The sequence below is a fragment of the Eutrigla gurnardus genome (assembly GCF_963514095.1).
Source record: "Eutrigla gurnardus genome assembly, chromosome: 7".
Lineage (NCBI taxonomy): Eukaryota > Metazoa > Chordata > Actinopteri > Perciformes > Triglidae > Eutrigla > Eutrigla gurnardus.
In genome coordinates, this window is record NC_139921.1 from 27,132,710 (window position 1) to 27,151,930 (window position 19,221).

A 19,221-nucleotide genomic window follows, 5' to 3' on the forward strand; every position below is an offset into this window, starting at 1 on the left:
TTAAAAATTAAATGATGTGCTATGTTTTCCTCGCTGTCTGCACGTTCTCATAAAAAGAGGCACATTACAGTTTAGTTTTACTTTGAGGTGTCCTGACAAAAAGATGTTCTAACTTTGCTTCACTGCCAAAGCTGACATCACATTAAACTGTCTGGCTTGTTCTGCACGTATCGTAACGGTGAGGCGAGGTGGATTTCTGCCCTCTGAAGTATTATTCCCTGTTGGCTTAAATATCCTTTCACCTAGTTATACACGCTTTTTGTTGCAATTTAAAGAGAAGAATCAGCATTTCACAGCCAAACGAATCTCTCTGTGTAGAGAAATAGACTGAAATATTGATTTACATGGGATCCTCCGTTTTCAGGACACTTTCTTAAACCCATCTTTTACTTCACCTCCTGATTTGATCTGGAAGATACTGAAATTCCAGTGTTTTTTCTATTTCAGGACAAGTCTAATCTCACTCTTTGTTCAGTCCAGATAATGTAGTATCTGCCTGAGCTGACAGACGTGTTAATTAGCATGATCACTTCGATCCTATGTTATATTTAGATGTAAAAATCTGGCCCTTTTCTCCGCCCCATGGGTCTTCTTTTGTTTCAGTACTAAAACAAGCCAGAAAAATGAGTTCTCTTCACTAATATGAAAATGATCCAAACCAATTCATTTGCATTGGATACAGGTGACATTAGCTCACCAGCTGGCAGATCTTTGACTCAGTTTTTGATTAAATAGCTGGAATTTAGAAGTTAACGTTAATGACCGTCAGAACTGTCAGCGCTGGCAGATATACTCTCTGGTATCGGTGAAGTAAAAAAAAAAAAAAAAAAAAAAAAAACCACAATTTTCTGACCTGCGTCTCATTTTCTTCACCGCATTAAGTATTTGTAATTTGGGCTTTAACAAGTTTATATTCCTGTGTCGTTTCCAGGTCGTCGGAGAGACAGATATTGGTCAGAATGTGACAACGAATATAAAGTTCAAGTAGACAGAGTGCTGCTGTGGCAGAGTGAATCTACATCATACGTAGCCACGCTAGCAGCGTAGCTCGAAGGACGGCCGGTCCACTACTTCGGTCCAGACTAAAATATCTCCACAGCTACGGGACGGATTGGCATGAACTTTATTCAGCTTTGCCAGAGGATGAATTCCTGACTTTTCACGCCGCAATGACTTTCACATTTGTAGCTTTGACAGTAAATAACATTTTGCACCGACATTTATGTTTCCCTCAAGAAGGAGAAAGTTCACCCACAGCTGTGTTAAGTCCAATTAGCAAATGTTAGCATGCTAATATGCTAAACGTAGATGGCCAAAAGTGTAAACATAAAATCTAGCTTGGCTGTGATTTTGATTCGCTAATTTATAGCACGCAGCACACATAGATGTGTTATTTATTTGAACAACAAACTCCCTATAAATGCCCTAAAACATGTAAGTAGAACGTTTTTCCAGAAAGCGTTCACATCGAGCTGAAGTCCGTAATAAAGAACAAATTATAGGTGATTAGCGAAAGTGTCCACTGAGCTTTGACAGTCAGGTTGTCTCACGGATTGTTACAGTATGATTTTACTGGCAGTCGTTACGGGTCAGAATGGTTGGAGAAATCATTCAGACAGGACGGCTGTGACGGTTTCTGGAGCAGTTGGACTTCTTTATAATCAAAATTATAATAATAATCCCAACGCGAAGGCACAGATGGACATCCAGTCCTTCACTGGCCGAGGAATAGAAATACACCGCCATGCAGTTACTCTGCTCGGAGCATGTTAGATGAAGACCGGTGATTCATCTGTATACGAGCTCCAGTTCATTCATGACATCAGCGGCTTTGGCTTCGTTACCATCTACACTCTGCTCAGGTCGGTCTGATTGCCCTTTATACGTTTGGAGAAAATCTGTCTCCAGGCAACAATTTTGATGTTATTCAAAATACAGTCAGGCATGGGGGGATGAGGAGGGGGGGAGCGGGAGAATGACACTGTGCTTGTATACATGCGAGCTCCACACATGCATTTACACACCGAGGATCGTTTCTTTGGAAAAGATCTTCCGATAGGAGCTGGCAAGCGAAGGATGGAAAACTGTGCATTTTGCTTTCTGGCTGCGTTTCATGTTTCCATCACCTTCATCCCTCTGTACCTGCCCATAATGAGATCTCATGTGTTGGATCAAGAGCTCAAACCAACACCCTGGTGATTGCTTAAGAAAGAAAAAAATGCATTTTCCTACTTGAGAATATCATTTTGGGGGTTTTAATGAAACAGGTGTCTGAGCAGTCACAACGTTTAATCATCACATGCGAGGTATCGAGATCTCTTGGCTCAGGTACGCTGCTGGGAGCCTTGGTGCTGCTCAATGCACACATACTCATTCTCTCTCCTCACTAACCCACAACTCCATCGTTTTTTGGCAAAGTCCGTGCTCCGCTGAAATCCTTTAGACCTTAAACATATTTGAAGCAGCTGCAAAGCCAAGAATCATTACTGCTGTCAGAGAGAAGGCCGACTTCCAACAGTAGAGTAGAAGCGACTCACTAATAGATCATGAGTAAAGATCTGCGGAGGGACGGAGAAGGAATCCCACTGCTCCAAATGTGGTTTTGCTCCTTTGAAACCTAATCAAGGTTCAAACCGTCTTCAGCCAAAGATCACTGAGATAAATTAGCCTCTAGGTTGAGCTTCAGTGCAGAGCTGCTCGCACCCTCGTTACGGTAGCCTAAACAAGGAAAGGCAGCGGCCGGCAAGTGTTTAAGGAGTACAGAAATGTTAAGAGCAACAAAGGCAAGTGACCCGTGAGTCCAATTTGTACGTTAGTTTGGCTTAATCTCAGATTCAGCTGAATGCAGCCTTTGTTCAAACAGAGGCGAAAAGAAACCACTTTCTTTCGAATGAGAAAAGGCTAAATAATCTGATGTAACTGTGGTGTTATGTGAAACCTGAAGCGAGTTACATTTCTCATCTATTACGCCGTCGTTATACCGACATGTTGCTGTGCTTCTCATTGCAGTGGCTGATCGGAGACAGGGACAGTCACTGTGGGGTCATCTGCTCACGGACGCAGGGGAAGCCGGTGTGCGGCTCGGACGGGCGGAGCTATGAGACCGGCTGTGAGCTGCAGAGGGCGCGCTGCAAAGACAAGACCCTGACGCTGGCACACCGCGGCCGGTGTCGAGGTGAGCACGGAACTCCGCTTTTACATCTACCTGCAGATAGTCATTTGTCAGGGTGCATTCTGGGACACGGATTTGTGATTCATCTGCATGGATGCAAGATTGATGTCCATGGATGCATATTGTTTGTCTTATTTCCACACAATTCGTGTCAGCAGCTGGCACTGTAGGTCTCATAGAGTGGAGTTTCCATGAATACACCAACATTCAGCCTGTGTTCATAACCGCAGCACTGCTAGACAGTAATATAACTTTAAGAGACAAAATCGATTCAAAATGTACAAACACATCCAGAGATATTAAAGGAAGAGTATACATAAATATAGTGCCTGCTCCTGTAGCCTGGGTGTCTGGGAAGGTTCTGCAGAAAAGTTGGACTATATACCAACAACATGTAGTAAATGGCCTAACGTTTGCATCTCTAGTGGGCTCGACACGACTCCACAGAGCACCGAGTGACTTTTTTTGTGTGTTTCAGGTAAAAACTGGGTGAAAATCGATCAGTTGCCGGTGGCTCAGCAACAACTTCCACATCTGAGACGAGAGATGTGGAGCTCAAGGGTAAGGGACGCTTTACACATTTGTATTTGATCATCAGTACTACAAACAGGGATGGAGCTCAAATGGTGAGACTGTTGTCTGCAGTGAAGATTCAAAGCCAACAATAAATCAGAGACTTCATATTGTAAACCTCCCAAAGCCTGATTTACTCGAGACCCAGAGCATGTTTAAGCTGTTGCAGCTTTAAGTGAACACCAGACAGTTTAGGAAAGTGGAACTGAACAGAAGATGTCTTTCATTTTCCGCCTCTCTGTAGGCGTGTAAGTTCTTACAGACCAGGATCACACACTCCTCCCGTCTCTGGATGCCAGCCACTCAACAACAGCAGAGATTGATAGGTGTAGAGTCAAGGTTGGAACTTGGCATTTCCCCCCTTTTATTCACCCCCAACTGTCCATTCGGAAAGCAGCATGCCCAACCAAACCCAGAGTGAATTTTCTTCCCTCCGTTTGGTTATACAGGGGTTTTGTTTCATAATATCAGCGGCGTGCCAAGGAAAGGATAGCTGGGCAAAGCTCACACAGTCTTTGAGTGCAGCGGGCCTGTTTTGTTGTTCGGAAACTGCTGCTTTACTTAGGCAGACACTTCATGAACCAATCCTTGTTTACAATGGCAACGCCTGGTGGTGAAGGCCTACTGAGCTGTGTGTGAGATTCAGACACAACACAAACACAACAGATACATTTGACTACAGGACAAACAGGTAACAACAGGCATACATGTTTGTTCACTATTTAACTGTGAATAAACTATGAATTATTCCAAATCTCTAAAATAAACAGGATAAAGCAAAGTAGTGCTATGTGCTTAGTCAATCAAACTTGCCTTACAGCATAAAAAAATTGAAGAGACGAACCTTTAGCTGTGCAGTTATTGCTGCTTTGTCACAACTTACAAGCACAAGTCAATACAATATGAAGAAATATTTCCATGACTTATTTAAACTATTTGCTGGAGTCTATCATAAGTGGGGGGGGGGGGGGGGGGGGTTTACTTGTTTTTAATGTTTAATATGGCCTTTTTTCTAAAGTAAGACCATGTGCTCCACGTTGACACATTTCTGTAACCATGTCTGTCCTTCTCGGTGACTTCATCCCCCGTTTGTGGCTCCGTCAGTCATTTACTCCAGAGGAGACAACATGTCTGTCTCCTTTCAGGTCCAGAGACGAGTTTGTTTAAAATTGTATTTATTCAGAGAGAATGTTTGCCAACAAGTGGAGGACTGCGGTCGCACTGGTCAGCTCCCCCGGCGTGAATGTGTACACACAAACAGTCGAACATGAAGCTCGACTCCACAGGAGCTGCGAGCGCAATAAAAACAGTCGTTGCTGACGGGGGTTTTGAACCGGTGACCAGTAGGTGTGGAGCCCTCTGACCGTTCAGCCACTTCCATGCCCCGGAGAGCGGGTCTGGCTCATCACAGCTGCAGGAACACTGACTCACTTTCCACTGATTCTTAAAAATATCAGCATGGACGGCAATGACACACTAACAATGTGGTTTGGATGGAGAGTTTTTAAAATCAGTCAATAGATAATGCTCTACACTCTGTACATCTAGGACACTGATTTATCAGATGGCGCTCAGCGACCAACAGTAGTACACGGGGGTTGTTCTGGTCAGCTGCTCCCAGGTGTGAACGGGGTGTAGTTGATGCAGAACACACGTCTTCAGTAAAAAAAAAAAAAGACAGCCGTGTTGTTTGTACACAGTGTTTGAGAGCAGGTCCTCTTAATCTGTTACAGATGCAGGTCAGTCCAAGTGTCGGGTTGAGAGGAGCCAGGCCCTGGAACAAGCCAGGAGACCCCAGGAGTCCATGTTTATCCCAGAATGCAACGAGGATGGAACATTCGCACAGGTCTGCTGATTCACTACCTCCATGGATTTCTTTTCATACATGTTTTTTCCCCCCACTCTTCATCATCACTTTATGTGCAATGGTTACAAATGTACTTAAAGGGATATTAAATGTATGTTAAAGGGATATTGAAATATATGGAGCCTATTTAAAGCAAACCTGTTACTGAGGTTGGTTCAAACACAGCTACATGACGGTTAAGGATATATTCAAACTGCATTCATTTTATTTTTTTTATAGATTTAGGGCATGGAGTTCAGTTTTCGTCTCTTCATCAACAGCTGTTTTCTTTTGTGTAATACGTGTTAGTAACTGGGAGGCACAGACATAGGGAGCGACTTTTACGCTAAAGCTCAGCGTATCAGTCGAAAAACTACAATCATAAAATACATTTGAAAGAAATCACATTCACAATGTCAGATTAATCCAAGACTACATACACAGTACAACAAAATTCTCCAACACAGAGCCCTTCCTTGCACTGGGAGGTTATGGGGAGCACCTTATATTTTGATTCTATCGATATTTCTGGGGACAAGGAAGGATTTTATCTGTTTATTTAAGAAAAATAAATCAGGAAAGGACACTACAAGGGCGTGATTTTATCTACGTGTTGCACTCTTCATCTCCTGTTGTATTTAGGCTCTTCATATACGAACACAATCGCGTATGCTGTTGGTGTGATTTACCTTTTTGCGTCTGCAGGTCCAGTGCCATACTCTGACAGGTTACTGCTGGTGTGTCACCACTGACGGCAAGCCAGTGAGTGGCTCCTCTGTGCATAACAGGACCCCGGTGTGTTCAGGTACTGGGGGGGGGGGGACAAGCCCGGCAATCTGTGGATGAAACATTGGTTCTTAAAACATTTGTCCCGTACAAGGTTTGCAACACCGCTGGGATACACTGTGGGCACATTACTGATGAGTTATTTGTGTTTTCCTCAGAGTAATCTGTAACAGGTTGTATGACTAAAACACACGTAGACGGATTGGATGTTTCCAGACAATTCTTTATTAGGGGGGGAGAAGCAGCATAACGCACATTTCAAAATGCATTTTTGAACTGTGAGAAAAAATGATTAATTCCGAGACTCAAAAACTCAGAGTATTAGTTTTTATACATTCATGCTTCAGTTCCTTATCAAGTAAAAGATTGAGGATGGATGCAGTATTCCAGGTAGAATTTAGCAAACTAACAGTGAAGTGAACTGCCACTACATGTGAAATCACTGACTTTGCTGATGAAGGATAAAGACTGAACACGGCCTTTGAGTTACAGTCGAAGAGGGTCTGCCATTCTGTGGGCACATGTGTATTACATGTCATGTGGCGTACAGCAGGTGCAAGGTCAACGAGAAGGCTAATGGCCATACATCCAGGGGCCTCCCAGCCCTCCCCCTCATCTAACTACTCTCAGCAGGCCGGAGGAGGGAGGGAGGGAGGGAGAGAGGGAGGGAGGGAGAGAGAAAGAGGGGGCTCTGCACACTCATCCTGGATGGGAACACTTTATGATAATCACCATCATTTTCCCTCAGAAGATAATACACAGGGGCCTTTGCCAGAATTGGGTTGTGCAGCCACTGGAGCATATGGTGCAAATTTTGTGTGGAGAGTGTGGTGAGAGCGGTCGCATGCCCCTCTGAAGCTGCTCAACACACCGCCAGAGGCTTCTCTTCCTCCCTCAATTTCCTTATCTCTCTCTGCCTCGATCTTCTGTGCTGCCTTCTTCTCTCCGTATCACCCATTTGTGACACTAATCACCTTTTACGGTTTCCCGCTCGGCACCTGCTGAGTTTCAAGTCCTGGAATAGAATCGGTAAAGTTCAAAATTGGAGCACGGTTCCAAAGTATCCATTCAAACAAGAAAACCACACTGCTTTTCACATGTACGACACATATGACTAAGGCACAGTAGAAGCTCAGAGTTTCACAATTCATTGTGCATCTAGTTACTGGCTCTTCTGTGCACAACAACACCCAAGTGTTCAGGTATTAGAAGGGACATGGCTTTCAAACCCTTAAAACAGCAAATTCAGTTGTGTTTCCACGTGAAATACGTGGCTCCTTACTAACTAGACAGTAAGTTGACACAGTTCATTCAGGGTTTTCTTCAAGGATAACAGTAGCTTCTTTCAGTTTGGATTCTACAGCTCCCTTTTCCCCCAAAGGTCGCCAGCGTTAAAATGGCTTGAATCAGAATCAGGCACATGAATCACGAATCGGAAAAAAGTAAATCTCATGCAGAAATGATGAATAACATCTGTGGGGTAACGACAGCGACTTTTCCCACACTATCGGCGCTGAATGGAAGAAATCATTACATTGTTTTTGATGAAATCTTGAAATGTAGTTCACGTAGCACGACGTTCTCTCTACCCGTCCCCCGTCTGTCCTGCATAAGATCCAATATCTTCATTGTTTCTTGCAAAGGTATGTTTGACACCGGGACCAGAATAAGCTGCTATACGGTCCTCCATGCCCAACTCAGCTGCCCTCTCACCTGACAACAAATAACCTTTACTGACGTGCTCAGACGCCCCTGTACACTCTGACCCAAATCAATCATCTCACATACATTTGCAGGAAACTTCCGTGAATTTATGGGAACTCATGCTGGGACGAGTGGATTGTCAGGTAGTACATTTCCTTCCAGTTGCCTTCACTCAAAATTTCGCCACTTTGCCCTTTTATTGTAATTGGTTTGTAATTGGTCTAATTTTGCTCTTTTCCCTCCGTGCATCCATGCATGAAAGCAACTACCCGCATGCACCAAATGAGAATCATATTTGCAAATGTACAGTCCTTTAATTTAACTTACTGTCAACAGATCAAGTGCAAATCAGGCAGGTTTGCATAAATCAAACAACAAGCCTAATGTTTCAATGTGTGCCTGCTATCAAGTACTAACAGAATGGACTCAACAAACTTACCCAAAAGTTGGGTAATAGGTGGGAGTGTTAAGTTGGAACAATCAAATTTAAATCTAAAATCATGCGATAGCTGTTAAGTGACTCAAGCTCTTGCAAAAGTATATATTTGCAGGAAGGTGGTACATTTTCACTTTCTTTTTGCTCCTAAAATGGATTATAACCTTTTTTGGAATCAAATTCTTCAAATATCCCCCAGGAGTTGTTGCTGCGGTCTAATCTTTGCTTTGTACACGTCATGTTTTTCCCCCTCTTCTTTCTTTCCAGGGTCAGTAACTGATAGACCGCCCGGGCCACCGAACTCTGGTAGAAAAGGTGAGCTGAGATCTGCTGGAAGTGTGTGTGCGCATGCGTGTGAGTGTTTCTATGTGTGTGTGACAGACAGAAAAGAGAGCACGAGTCCAAAATATATTTCACCTGGTTTTGTTCCATCTGATCTGTGCAAAGTCCATATTTACGCAGAGCAGAAAGGTACACGACGGACGTTTCACTGGTAATTCTAAAGGGGACTTGGATGAAAATATTCTTTATAGTTACAGAATACATCTTAGAACTAGTAGTTTTTTTTCTTTGGCATGTTAGCATGATGCTGACAGTACTGTATGCTACAAAACCTGGTTTTGCTCCAGTTATGTCTTTCCTTGCGTTTTACCTGCTGCTGAAACTGAAATCTATGCAAAAATGATAGTAGTAGTAGTTCTGTATTTTCCCTGTAGTTTCATCAAAGCACTCCAGTCAAATCAAGAAAAAACTCAAGTAAAAATAAGGCAACGGTGACTTGCATCATCAGATCATCAGATAAAAAACAAAACTGTCTGCTTCAAATCTCTCAGAAATGTCAGTAAAATACTGATGATAGTATATAGTTGCTTCACAACAGAGAGTTGTTGAATTGATAGCCGGGTTTGATGTCGATGCTTCCGTTAATTTCTTCTTCCCCCCTCAGCGGTTTGTAGCTCAAAGTCCAGACCTGGATCAAACAGTAAATTGACTAATTCTATAAGTTACTGAATTTGCATTAACAAGCATGTTTTACATTTGGAAGAAGAAATCAAATACAGTGTTTGACCCAGGTTTGCATTTGTCCAACAATGCAGTAACTGTTTTTATTTATTCACAGTTTGAGCACATTAGGTCAGTTTGACCTCAAGTGTTTCAATTTGCTGACAAGTCATCTGATTTAAGGACTTACTTTAGTGTTTGTAATGTGACTCCAGTTCTCTGTGGTTTGCTTTTGATCAAATTATTTCCTAAGGAATGTTCCAGATGCTACCAAACTGCACATGGGTGAGTATTCTAGGTAGCCGAATACACAGCATTATCTAATTCTTAAACAGGTTACTGACTCGCAGCCTCTCACTGTAAAATGTAATGTTTCTAAACCAAAGACCAAGTCAACCTTGTTACGGGATATAAATAGTTTATTGTGTCATGCTATATGTGTGAGTGCCAAACACCAGAAATGTTTACGTAACTTACACTGGGATAAAAAAAAATACAGTATCAGATGTCACAAGTACAAGGGCATTAATATAAATTTAGATTTTTCTCATATTGTATTAAAGGTGAGGAATGATGTCAGGATGTGGTTTGAAACCACATCATTTTATAAATATGAGATGCCAGCGACACATTACAAAAATGTCAAAAATAAGAACACTTCATAATGACTTGTAAACAAGTTTTGGTTTCCACAAAGACAATCTTTATAAAGACTACTTTTTTTTCAATACTTAATGATCAAATTCTGATGTTTTCCCCTTAAGGCCTTCTGCGTTTAAGAAAACTAAGGATGAAAGTATGTTTATTCAGCCGGGGAGCAAAGCAACTTGGGAGGATTTTTATTAAGTTGAATTGTGATGAATAGTCGTAAATATGGTGATACAGTGATCTTTAATAATACTGCTGGTTTATAGACTATGTGGTTAGTATGTTATGTGGTTCTAGTGTGGTCAAAACCAACCGAGGAAACATTAAGTATTAAAAAAAAGAAGCTTGTTAGTGCCATCTTTTTAAGAGTCAATCATCATCCATTGCTGCAAGTGTTTATCCACTTAGGAGAATAAATGTTTTCCTATTGCTACGGTAAAAAGTACAAATGGCTGATTGTGGCACTAAATAAAAGGAAAGGTCAGCGGGAAAACCAAAAACATTCTTATTATGTTGTTTTGAACGTTGTTAACATCCGTGACAAATTCCGGCAAAATATTTATTTTGGAGATTCTCTTCTGATGCACCAACGTGTGACTGGAGGGTTATTTTGGAGGTGGAGCCAGAATAACGATCAGACCAGCACCCAAGTCTTTGGAAGCTATTCCCAGAAGACCACCACTATCACTGCCATTTGCGTGGCTACGTGTTGACATCGTACGCGGGACCAGCGTTTTTGGGGCAGACCGAAGAACGGGACGACGGACGGAAATCGGCATCATCTTATTTTGACGCTCAGGGATGATGACGTTCACACTTCAAACCTCCGATTGTTCGGAGGTCTGTCCGACTCGTGCTTGGATTAGTTGTGAGTGGGCGACGCCTGCCATGCAGGGTGCGGGTCCTGATGGGGAGGGGGGCCTCCTCGTGTGAGTGTACGCATGTGTGCTTTACGGTGCAATTGTGTGTGTGTGTGTGTGTGTGTGTGTGTGTGTGTGTGTGTGTGCGCTAAATGATCGTGTTGGTGTGAGTTAGTGTGAAGATATGTGTGTGTGTGTGTGTGTGTGTGTGTGAGATGCAAAGACAAGATGTGGATGATCGTTTTCCATTCTTCAATCTGTCTCTCTGCCTGTCTCTCTCTCTGTCTCTCTATCTATCTGTCTGTCTGTCTGTCTTGGCCGGGCCATGTGCAAATCCCAACCATTCAACAGTTCTGGAGAGTAGATTGTATTAACCTCAATAATGGTAGTCTCCTTCCGTTTCTTTCTCACCCTCAATCCAGACGATGGCTCCAAGCCCACACCCACCATGGAGACCCACGTCCCCCCCGAGGGTGACGGTAAGTCTCCTCAAACTCCTCCTCCACCCGTAACACGCTCCCTTACGCTCACAAGGTTTCTCTTTTATGCTCAGATTGTTCCATCACCTCAGCGAAGCTGCAGTGGGTCAAGATATTAATATTCAACTCGAGACCCCATCTCTTAAGAATGCACCATTATATTAAATGGAAAACCGTGTCATGCGTACCAGATGACATATTTGATATTTTTGGAAATGCTGGGATGTTGGCCGCAATCTAAATTTTGGCTTTGTGGGCCTAAGCTTCGCTGTGCAAGGGTTTGAAATATGCAGCTACTGGTCGGCCGCGACCGATGAGGTTAAGTAAAGTAGAGGGTAAATTCTGAGTATTAATCTGTACTCCCTCTTCTTTTCACTGCAGAGATAACTGCTCCGACGCTGTGGATTAAACAGCTGGTTTATAAGGAGAATAAGCAGAACAGCTCCACTTCCAGGAAACAAGGTGAGACAAAGAGACTGAGAGCTCATTTGTTATGAACAATGCACCCATAGATCGCCAAAATAGAGCCGTATCAAACACAGGTGGCAGGTTTTGAGTGTGGGAAGCCTGTGAGGGATCACTGACGACCTCACCGATCCTTACAGTGCAACCACAATTATTAGCCACATATTTGATCTCAAGATGTAAAACTATACCAGAGAAGGAGCTAAGTCGCTAACTAAAGCAAACACTCGTCTGCGGTGTAACTGCAGTTTGAGATGAAATGTAAAACATTCCCAGTTTTAGGACAAGCCCTGGTGCTGCCAGGATTATGTTTCTTGGTTTCTTTCCTTTGGTGTAATTTGTTTAGCTTTCTCTGTCTCCTTTTCAATTACGCCTCGACATGTTCACTACCCTCTGGGCAGCTAGACGCCGTTCATGCTTCTGCAGCAAGGCAGTGAGTGAATGTGATGGCAGAGTGTGTGTGTGTGTGTGTGTGTGTGTGTGTGTGTGTGTGTGTACGTTCAGGTTAGCTGTAATTATGTGCATTTTCACTTATTCGTGTCATAGTCACTGACACTGTGCTGTAATGAGTTTTAATGTTGGTTCAGGATAGTAATTTTTTTAGAGGAATTACCATGGATTAGTCTTTGAACTCACTTTGGCCAAAGTGTATGTGCCTCTGCATATATCCAGATCTCTAATAAACATGACTTTCCATCTTGAATATCTGCAGGTTATGCTATGATGCAAAGCTCTCTCTCTTTCACACAATAGGACACACAAAAAGTTCATTGTAATAAAAAAGGATGCTATCTTAGATGAGAGATTCGCTGCCACAGCTCTTTGAAAGTTACGTGGAAACACCAGCTTCCTGTTTCCAATTAGCATCCGGTGTCCTCAAAGTACGAGCGACATGGCCGACTGAGGGGGAGATGTCATCACGTTGGAGAGAGAGACGTGAGCGATGGTTGTGCATCTGCAACTGCATCTGTACGTGATTGCGTACAGTGTGTGTGTGTGTGTGTGTGTGTGTGGATTTTGTATCAAAAGGAGATTTTCTGCCTGAGTGTGTGAATATCTGTCTGTTATTGAAAGAATGTGTGTGAATGTGCTCGTGAACATGAAAATGTCCATGTTCCTGTGTGTCAAGTTTGGAAGTAACAAAGTACGACTCAAGTGCTGCAATAAGTTGTGATGTTCTTGTACTTGAGTACTTTTGATAGTACTAATATCAGTGCTTTTTCAATGCTATTGATACATATTTAGATAATTGATTGTTTTAATCAAAAATGCTGAAAGGTTTCTGGTTTCAGCTGGGTTATCTGGGTTTTGGACTATTGGTCTGATAAAACAAAAATTTTCTGATATTTTATAGACAAAACACATGGATAACTAACTGTTAGTTGCAGCTCTACATTTATTCTTGATAACTTTTTGTAACATTTTGAATGCAGGACTTCCTTTTTTTTTTTTAAACATACAGAATTTAACTATTATTTAAAAGCTCCCTTCTTCAGTGCTCGCGTAGATACACCAGGGAGGAAGCGTCAGGTTTTCGTGGGCTGCCTAGATAACTAAGAAAACATGCGATTCAACAAGCCGTTCAGATTTGGCTCCTCTTCTTGTATCACTTGCTGGCTCATTAGAATAAACCGCCTCCCATCTGAATCAGTAAATCAGAACAGACTGGCTTTTTCGGGCTTTTTCACATTAGTAGTACCCCAAAATACAAGGAGGAATCTGAAAATGAGCACAACATGTCCCCTGTCGAATACTTCTTCCATTGCTGAAGTGATATTTTGTGCGTGTCTCGTGTTATTGAGCAGCTTACTTCATTCCCATGATAGATGGAAATGTTTTAGGCCCAAATTCAGAAAGTCTGTCTTAAACTGCGAGCAGACAACATGAGAGAGAGAGCCTGAGATCATCACAGAGCTTTCTTTCTTCTTTTCCTGCTGAAACTGCCTGCAAAGTAGAGAAGCTTTGGTGAAACAAATCCCTGATATTTAAAGTCTCTCGGCACACACTGGAAAAACTGGAGTGCTGAGAAAGCAGTCCTCTTGTGTGCACATGAACGGCGTTATTCATTTACTGGCTCTGTGTCTCTGGATATCCCATAATTATGATCTAGAGCGATGCGGAGATTGTGTTAGTGAAACGTGTTTGCTTAGGCGAAGCGATGCAAAGTCCATTTTTCAAAAGGATGCTGTGTTGCCAGACTTCGATGTGCTGTTGTTCCAGCGTTGTAAGGAGGGGGAAGCGCTCTGTCATGCAGCTCATTTATAAACGTGCGTGGAGAACCAGAAACTTGCTAACCGCTAACTTCCCCCTTGTGGCGAGGCAAACAAAAGAGAAACAACATGTTGAAAGGGATACGGGCCGTTCATGCCATCTCAAGAGTACGGTTTTGTATTGTATCGTAAAAATCTGCAGTTTTATGAAGGGATTTGGTTTCTTTTAATCCTATTGTGTCGGTCGAGACAGCTGGAACCGTTGAGCAAGATGAGCCATTGATATCAAACATGCTAACGAATGATATGGTTAAAAATAGGTAAGACAAGTGTGTTGAAATTGAAGAATAATTTAATAAAGTTAACTCTGGGTCAGCTCTGGTGTTGTTTCACTTAGATCATAAACATCATATCTACTGACAGAGTTGCCTTATTAGTAATACTTACTACAGAGGCCTGCTAGGGACAGTATTGCAGTGATTAAGCCACAGCTGAAAGCCATTGGAGTGAAGTGAAGAGGAGAGGGCCCTGGGAGGAGTGGTGGTGGGTTAGGCCTATTAGACAAGAGAGCAGCAGAGAGAGAAAGAAAGGGAAAGTAAAATAGGATAGCATAAAAAAAAGCATTAGAGACGAAGCTTTTGGTGAGGTGAGAAATGATTGAAAAACATGATTAGATGTGTATGATAAAGGCAGCGAAAGAGAGAAATCAGAAACAGAGAATTTAAAAGGGCTGAAAGGCTTTTTAAAAGGGCACGCCTATTCTCATCAAAGACTACACATGTTCATATTTTGACCGTGATCAGTCCGTCCCCGTAGAACAAAATGACGACAACAAAAACAGTTCCCGACATCCACTTGTTTACCGAGCACAATATTTGTTTACCGAGGGTTTGTGTTTCCTGGGAATCAAATTGAAGAAGAAACAAAAATAAAAAAATAAATAGAGCAGTAATGCGGATATCTAAAAAGGAAGGCAAAGGAGTCGTAGATTGAGTTTCACTTCCAACACAAAACTCGGAGGATTACATCGCCAGCGTCGAGCCCGTTTCCATTAATATGTATAAAAACAATTTTCTTTTGGGAATCCTGGCGTCTGGCGCCAGCATAACCTCTGTATAATAAACAGTGCTAAATAATTTGGATGTGAAGGAACCTTGGCCAGAACAAGAGCCGTGGCACAGAGCTGAGAACACTTGAGTGTGAGGCTTCGCAGGAGAAAAAGGTCTTTGGTGTAGGGACACGTTTACTTCTCTGTTGGCAGCCATGCTCAGGAAACATGAACACACACACACACACACACACACACTCCTCAGGTCTGCTGTTGAGCTCGCTACCACCGTTATCTCCATCCTTATTAAGATCACAATGGAGGACGACAAAGCACCGCTGTGTTTAACATTTGGAGATCAACTAATTATAAACATACGAGTACAGCAGCTTTATGCTTTGGCTATTCAATCATATTTATTAAAGTATACAGCTGGAGAAATGCAGCAGAGAGCATCAGAAGCTCGTATGCAATGCATCCTGGTACATGTAGGCACTGCCATCAGGACAACGGCGTTTACTACATGAACTATCATGACTTGCGGTACATCAAAGCTAGCAAACTTTCCCCTTATTCTTCCATTCAGCATGAAGTGCTGCAGGACTTTCTTAAAATTGACATTGAAAGACTGATTAAAAGTTTCACAATCCCCTCTGAAATCAATTAGTATTGTGCTTGTGCGTGCCACAGATTGAAGCGTGCTTTTATTACAGAACAGTTTTTAGATTGCTGTGGTGAGTGCTCATGCAACATGTGGCATCAGGGTTAAGGAGACGCACTAAACTGCGAGGTGGACTCAGTGTGCAGAAAGAGAGAAAGCTGAGGTGATGAGATGAACTTAACGTTTTGCATCTTTTTTTTCTTGGCCACTTGGGCGCAGAACGAAAAGTTGCCACTTACACAAAAAGAATCAAATAACTGTTAAGACTACAAATATCTGTCTCTTTAGCTTTGAGGTGTCTGAACTTGCTTGCTGTGTCTGTAAACAAGTTTGATCAACCGTAGATTCTGGTGGTTTTCTGTGGGTTTGTCACTAAGAACGCTTTCCCTTTCAATCAGTCATTTGGTCAAAACTTTTTTTTCTGCTTTAAATGATCGTTATAAGTAAATATTGATTGCACAATGTAATGGCTGTAGAATAACGACACCATCGGGTGTTTGACTTTGACTTTATCATAGAGATAGGGGTGTTTAATTCAAAATACAATTGCTTGCAATTGTTTCTTGCTTTGGACAGCAGCCATGTTGTTACCGCTAGCTAACATTAGCAGCCAGAAAACAAACTAGGAGTTAGAAGAAAGCCAGGACCAAACAAACATCTTTTGTATAACAAATATCAATCTGTGTATTTGGCTGCTAACGCTAACACTAGCATCCAGTAACAAACATCTATGACTCATTGTCCGTTTGATAACCCAAACAAAGAACACATTTTCTTGCGATGGCCTTTCTGAAAGGAGCAGCGGGTGAGAAACGTACTATATTCCGTTATATCTGACCTTGTCTTTGCAACAGCAGCACCAACAATAATGCTACTGGGGAACCGTGTTGCATATATATGCTGCGGGTCGGCGGCTCTCATGGATGTCGTTATATTTTTGTCCGAATGTGTTGCTTTTACGTGATTATTACTGGAGCACTGAAGGCCAGTGCAAGTATGGGGGTTGGATTAACAGCACTGGACCTTGGGACGGTCATTGGTCACGGCCGATCAGCTGGACAGACCTGCTGGACCAAACGCCACAAAGTCGACTCCCCCAGAAAGAGATGGATCATTGCAGGAAAATAAGATGGATTGAATAAGACAAACCCTGCACCAGGAGGTTGGCGATGGTCGTTGACTGCGCACACATGTTTACAAAGGCAACAAATCCAGCTGAAACCAGACCTGGCTCCATCGTGGATCCCGGATCAAACTGCACATGACGGGCGACCCGCAGGACAAGAGGGGGGTGGGGGACTGTGTTTACATCAATGATGCTTGGTGCTCAAACACAGTTTAAGTTGATTGACAAAGTTTCCCCTGATGTCGATTTTAGATTTATTTTCGATGTTAATGCCGGCCATGTTATCTACCCAGATTATTGTCTTACCTTTTAAATGCCTTGCGATGCAAATTCAAGAAAATACGCTACTGTTGTTGACTTGTTTGTCATGTTATACTTAACATGCATTTTGTTGGGCCTCCCTGTGTTACACAAAGACAATATATTATCCTTGAATACTTGTTAAAGTGGCGGATGTGAATGTTCCCTCCACCACTGTTATGGGGGAGAGAACATTCTAGTGTCATGTCTAAATTTCACCAGCTCCTTTCCCGACATCCTGATTCAGGCAGCGACTGAGCCATGTTGTATTAATTATACTTTGGTTACGGTTTACGGTGTACGAGTTGAGACTACCGTCACTAATGGCTACTATTGGCTCTAATCAGCACCACCCTGGAGAAAAAGGCTTCAAAAAGGTTAGCGTGACCCCGCTTATTGAAGCTCAATGATTCACAGTGCACTTGAACGTAAAATGAAGAATGAAGCGGGAGTGGTAAAAGCACACTTCATCGCCACGGTAACAAGTTGAGCGTGCAGCTCTGTTGTACTTGGCTTAAGAGTGAGCGATGGCCTAAATGGATGGGAGTGTAAATACAGCGTGGTGTGGGACAAGGTGTTGCAGGAGCATCTCTTGAGGGCCGAGCGGCTGATGCTGAACATATCGATATGAAAGTGCATGCTGGGAAAAGACTCAACGTGAGGAAGGACTTGTAAAGGTTTTGTGGGGCAACATGTCACTGGAAGTGAGGCAAGCTGATACTTCTGTAGTTACAGGGAAGCTACCCAAAAACTAGAAAGAGGAACTGTTGCATCATGGGAAATATGCCCATTGATGGAAGCCGGATTAAAGTTATCCTGCAGCAAGAGAGAACGCAAACTTTTTTCAGCTACATGCAAAAACCTTACGATCCTGTTTCCCGTCTCTACGTAACTCTGTTGACCTTCCGATTACATCCGGTGCTTTTCTGGAATACGATATAGATCAAGTGTAGAGTAACTGTTCAAGCAGCAGCACAACAAAACCTGCATGATGGCCGAGTCATGAGCCAAAATGGAACTATAATAAATATGCAACAGTTGGTCTCAACGAGTAACGGTCCAAACACAACAGACTGGTTGATTCCATTAGTACAACAGAATACCATGACTAATGCTTTGTTTAATAGTTGCTAAAATAATATATTTTCTTATCCTGCACCATCCCCTGTTAATCTTGTGACTGATTATTTTGTGTGTGTTTCTGGTGCCTCCGTATTGAGTGTTTTTCTCATGGTTTTAGAGAAAGTTCCCTCTTGTGACCAGGAGCGACAGAGTGCACTGGAAGAGGCTCGGCAGAATCCTCGCGAGGCCATCTTCATCCCCGACTGCGGGCCGGGGGGCCTTTACAAACCAGTCCAGTGCCACCAGTCCACAGGCTACTGCTGGTGTGTTCTGGTGGACACGGGACGGCCCATACCTGGAACGTCTACCAGGTAATATCATATATCAGAAAAAGTACTATTACTACAAACACAATTAAAGTCGTCTGTTAAATCATTTTTTAATAAGACTAAGAGTCTACAACTATAGCAACTCTGTAAGGCTTTGCATAAGTATGTTTCTCCAAGCTTAAACAGAACGCTAACATGCTCTAAGTCACAATGTTGACCATCTTAGCGGGTTAGCATGCTAACATTCTCTAATCACTGAAGCTGATGGGAATATTGTTCGTTTTGACACCTGATGATGGCGCTACAAGAAAAGTTAAGGAATCATAAAAGTGATTAGAATCAACCCTGAGGGGAACATGAATGTCTGCAATAATTGAAATGGCTATTTAAGAGATATTTCATTCAAAGGCAAAATTGTGAACATCTTGGTGGTGCCGAAGTAAGGGGTGCTAAAGTCACTAGGATTCATCCTCTGAGAACCATGAATGTCCGTTCAAACTCCGGTACAGTGACA

General features: G+C 42.6%; 1 protein-coding gene across 1 annotated transcript in view; it reads left to right on the forward strand.

The window, feature by feature from the left end:
- Positions 1–19,221, forward strand: part of smoc1 (SPARC related modular calcium binding 1) — a 40,859-nt gene that overhangs the window by 11,197 nt on the left and 10,441 nt on the right. Inside the window, 10 exon segments of the mRNA XM_084013664.1 lie at positions 3,010–3,175; positions 3,651–3,686; positions 3,689–3,733; positions 5,479–5,591; positions 6,297–6,396; positions 8,174–8,224; positions 8,785–8,832; positions 11,450–11,506; positions 11,888–11,968; positions 18,557–18,749. Coding sequence (XP_083869790.1) covers positions 3,010–3,175; positions 3,651–3,686; positions 3,689–3,733; positions 5,479–5,591; positions 6,297–6,396; positions 8,174–8,224; positions 8,785–8,832; positions 11,450–11,506; positions 11,888–11,968; positions 18,557–18,749 — 890 coding nt within the window.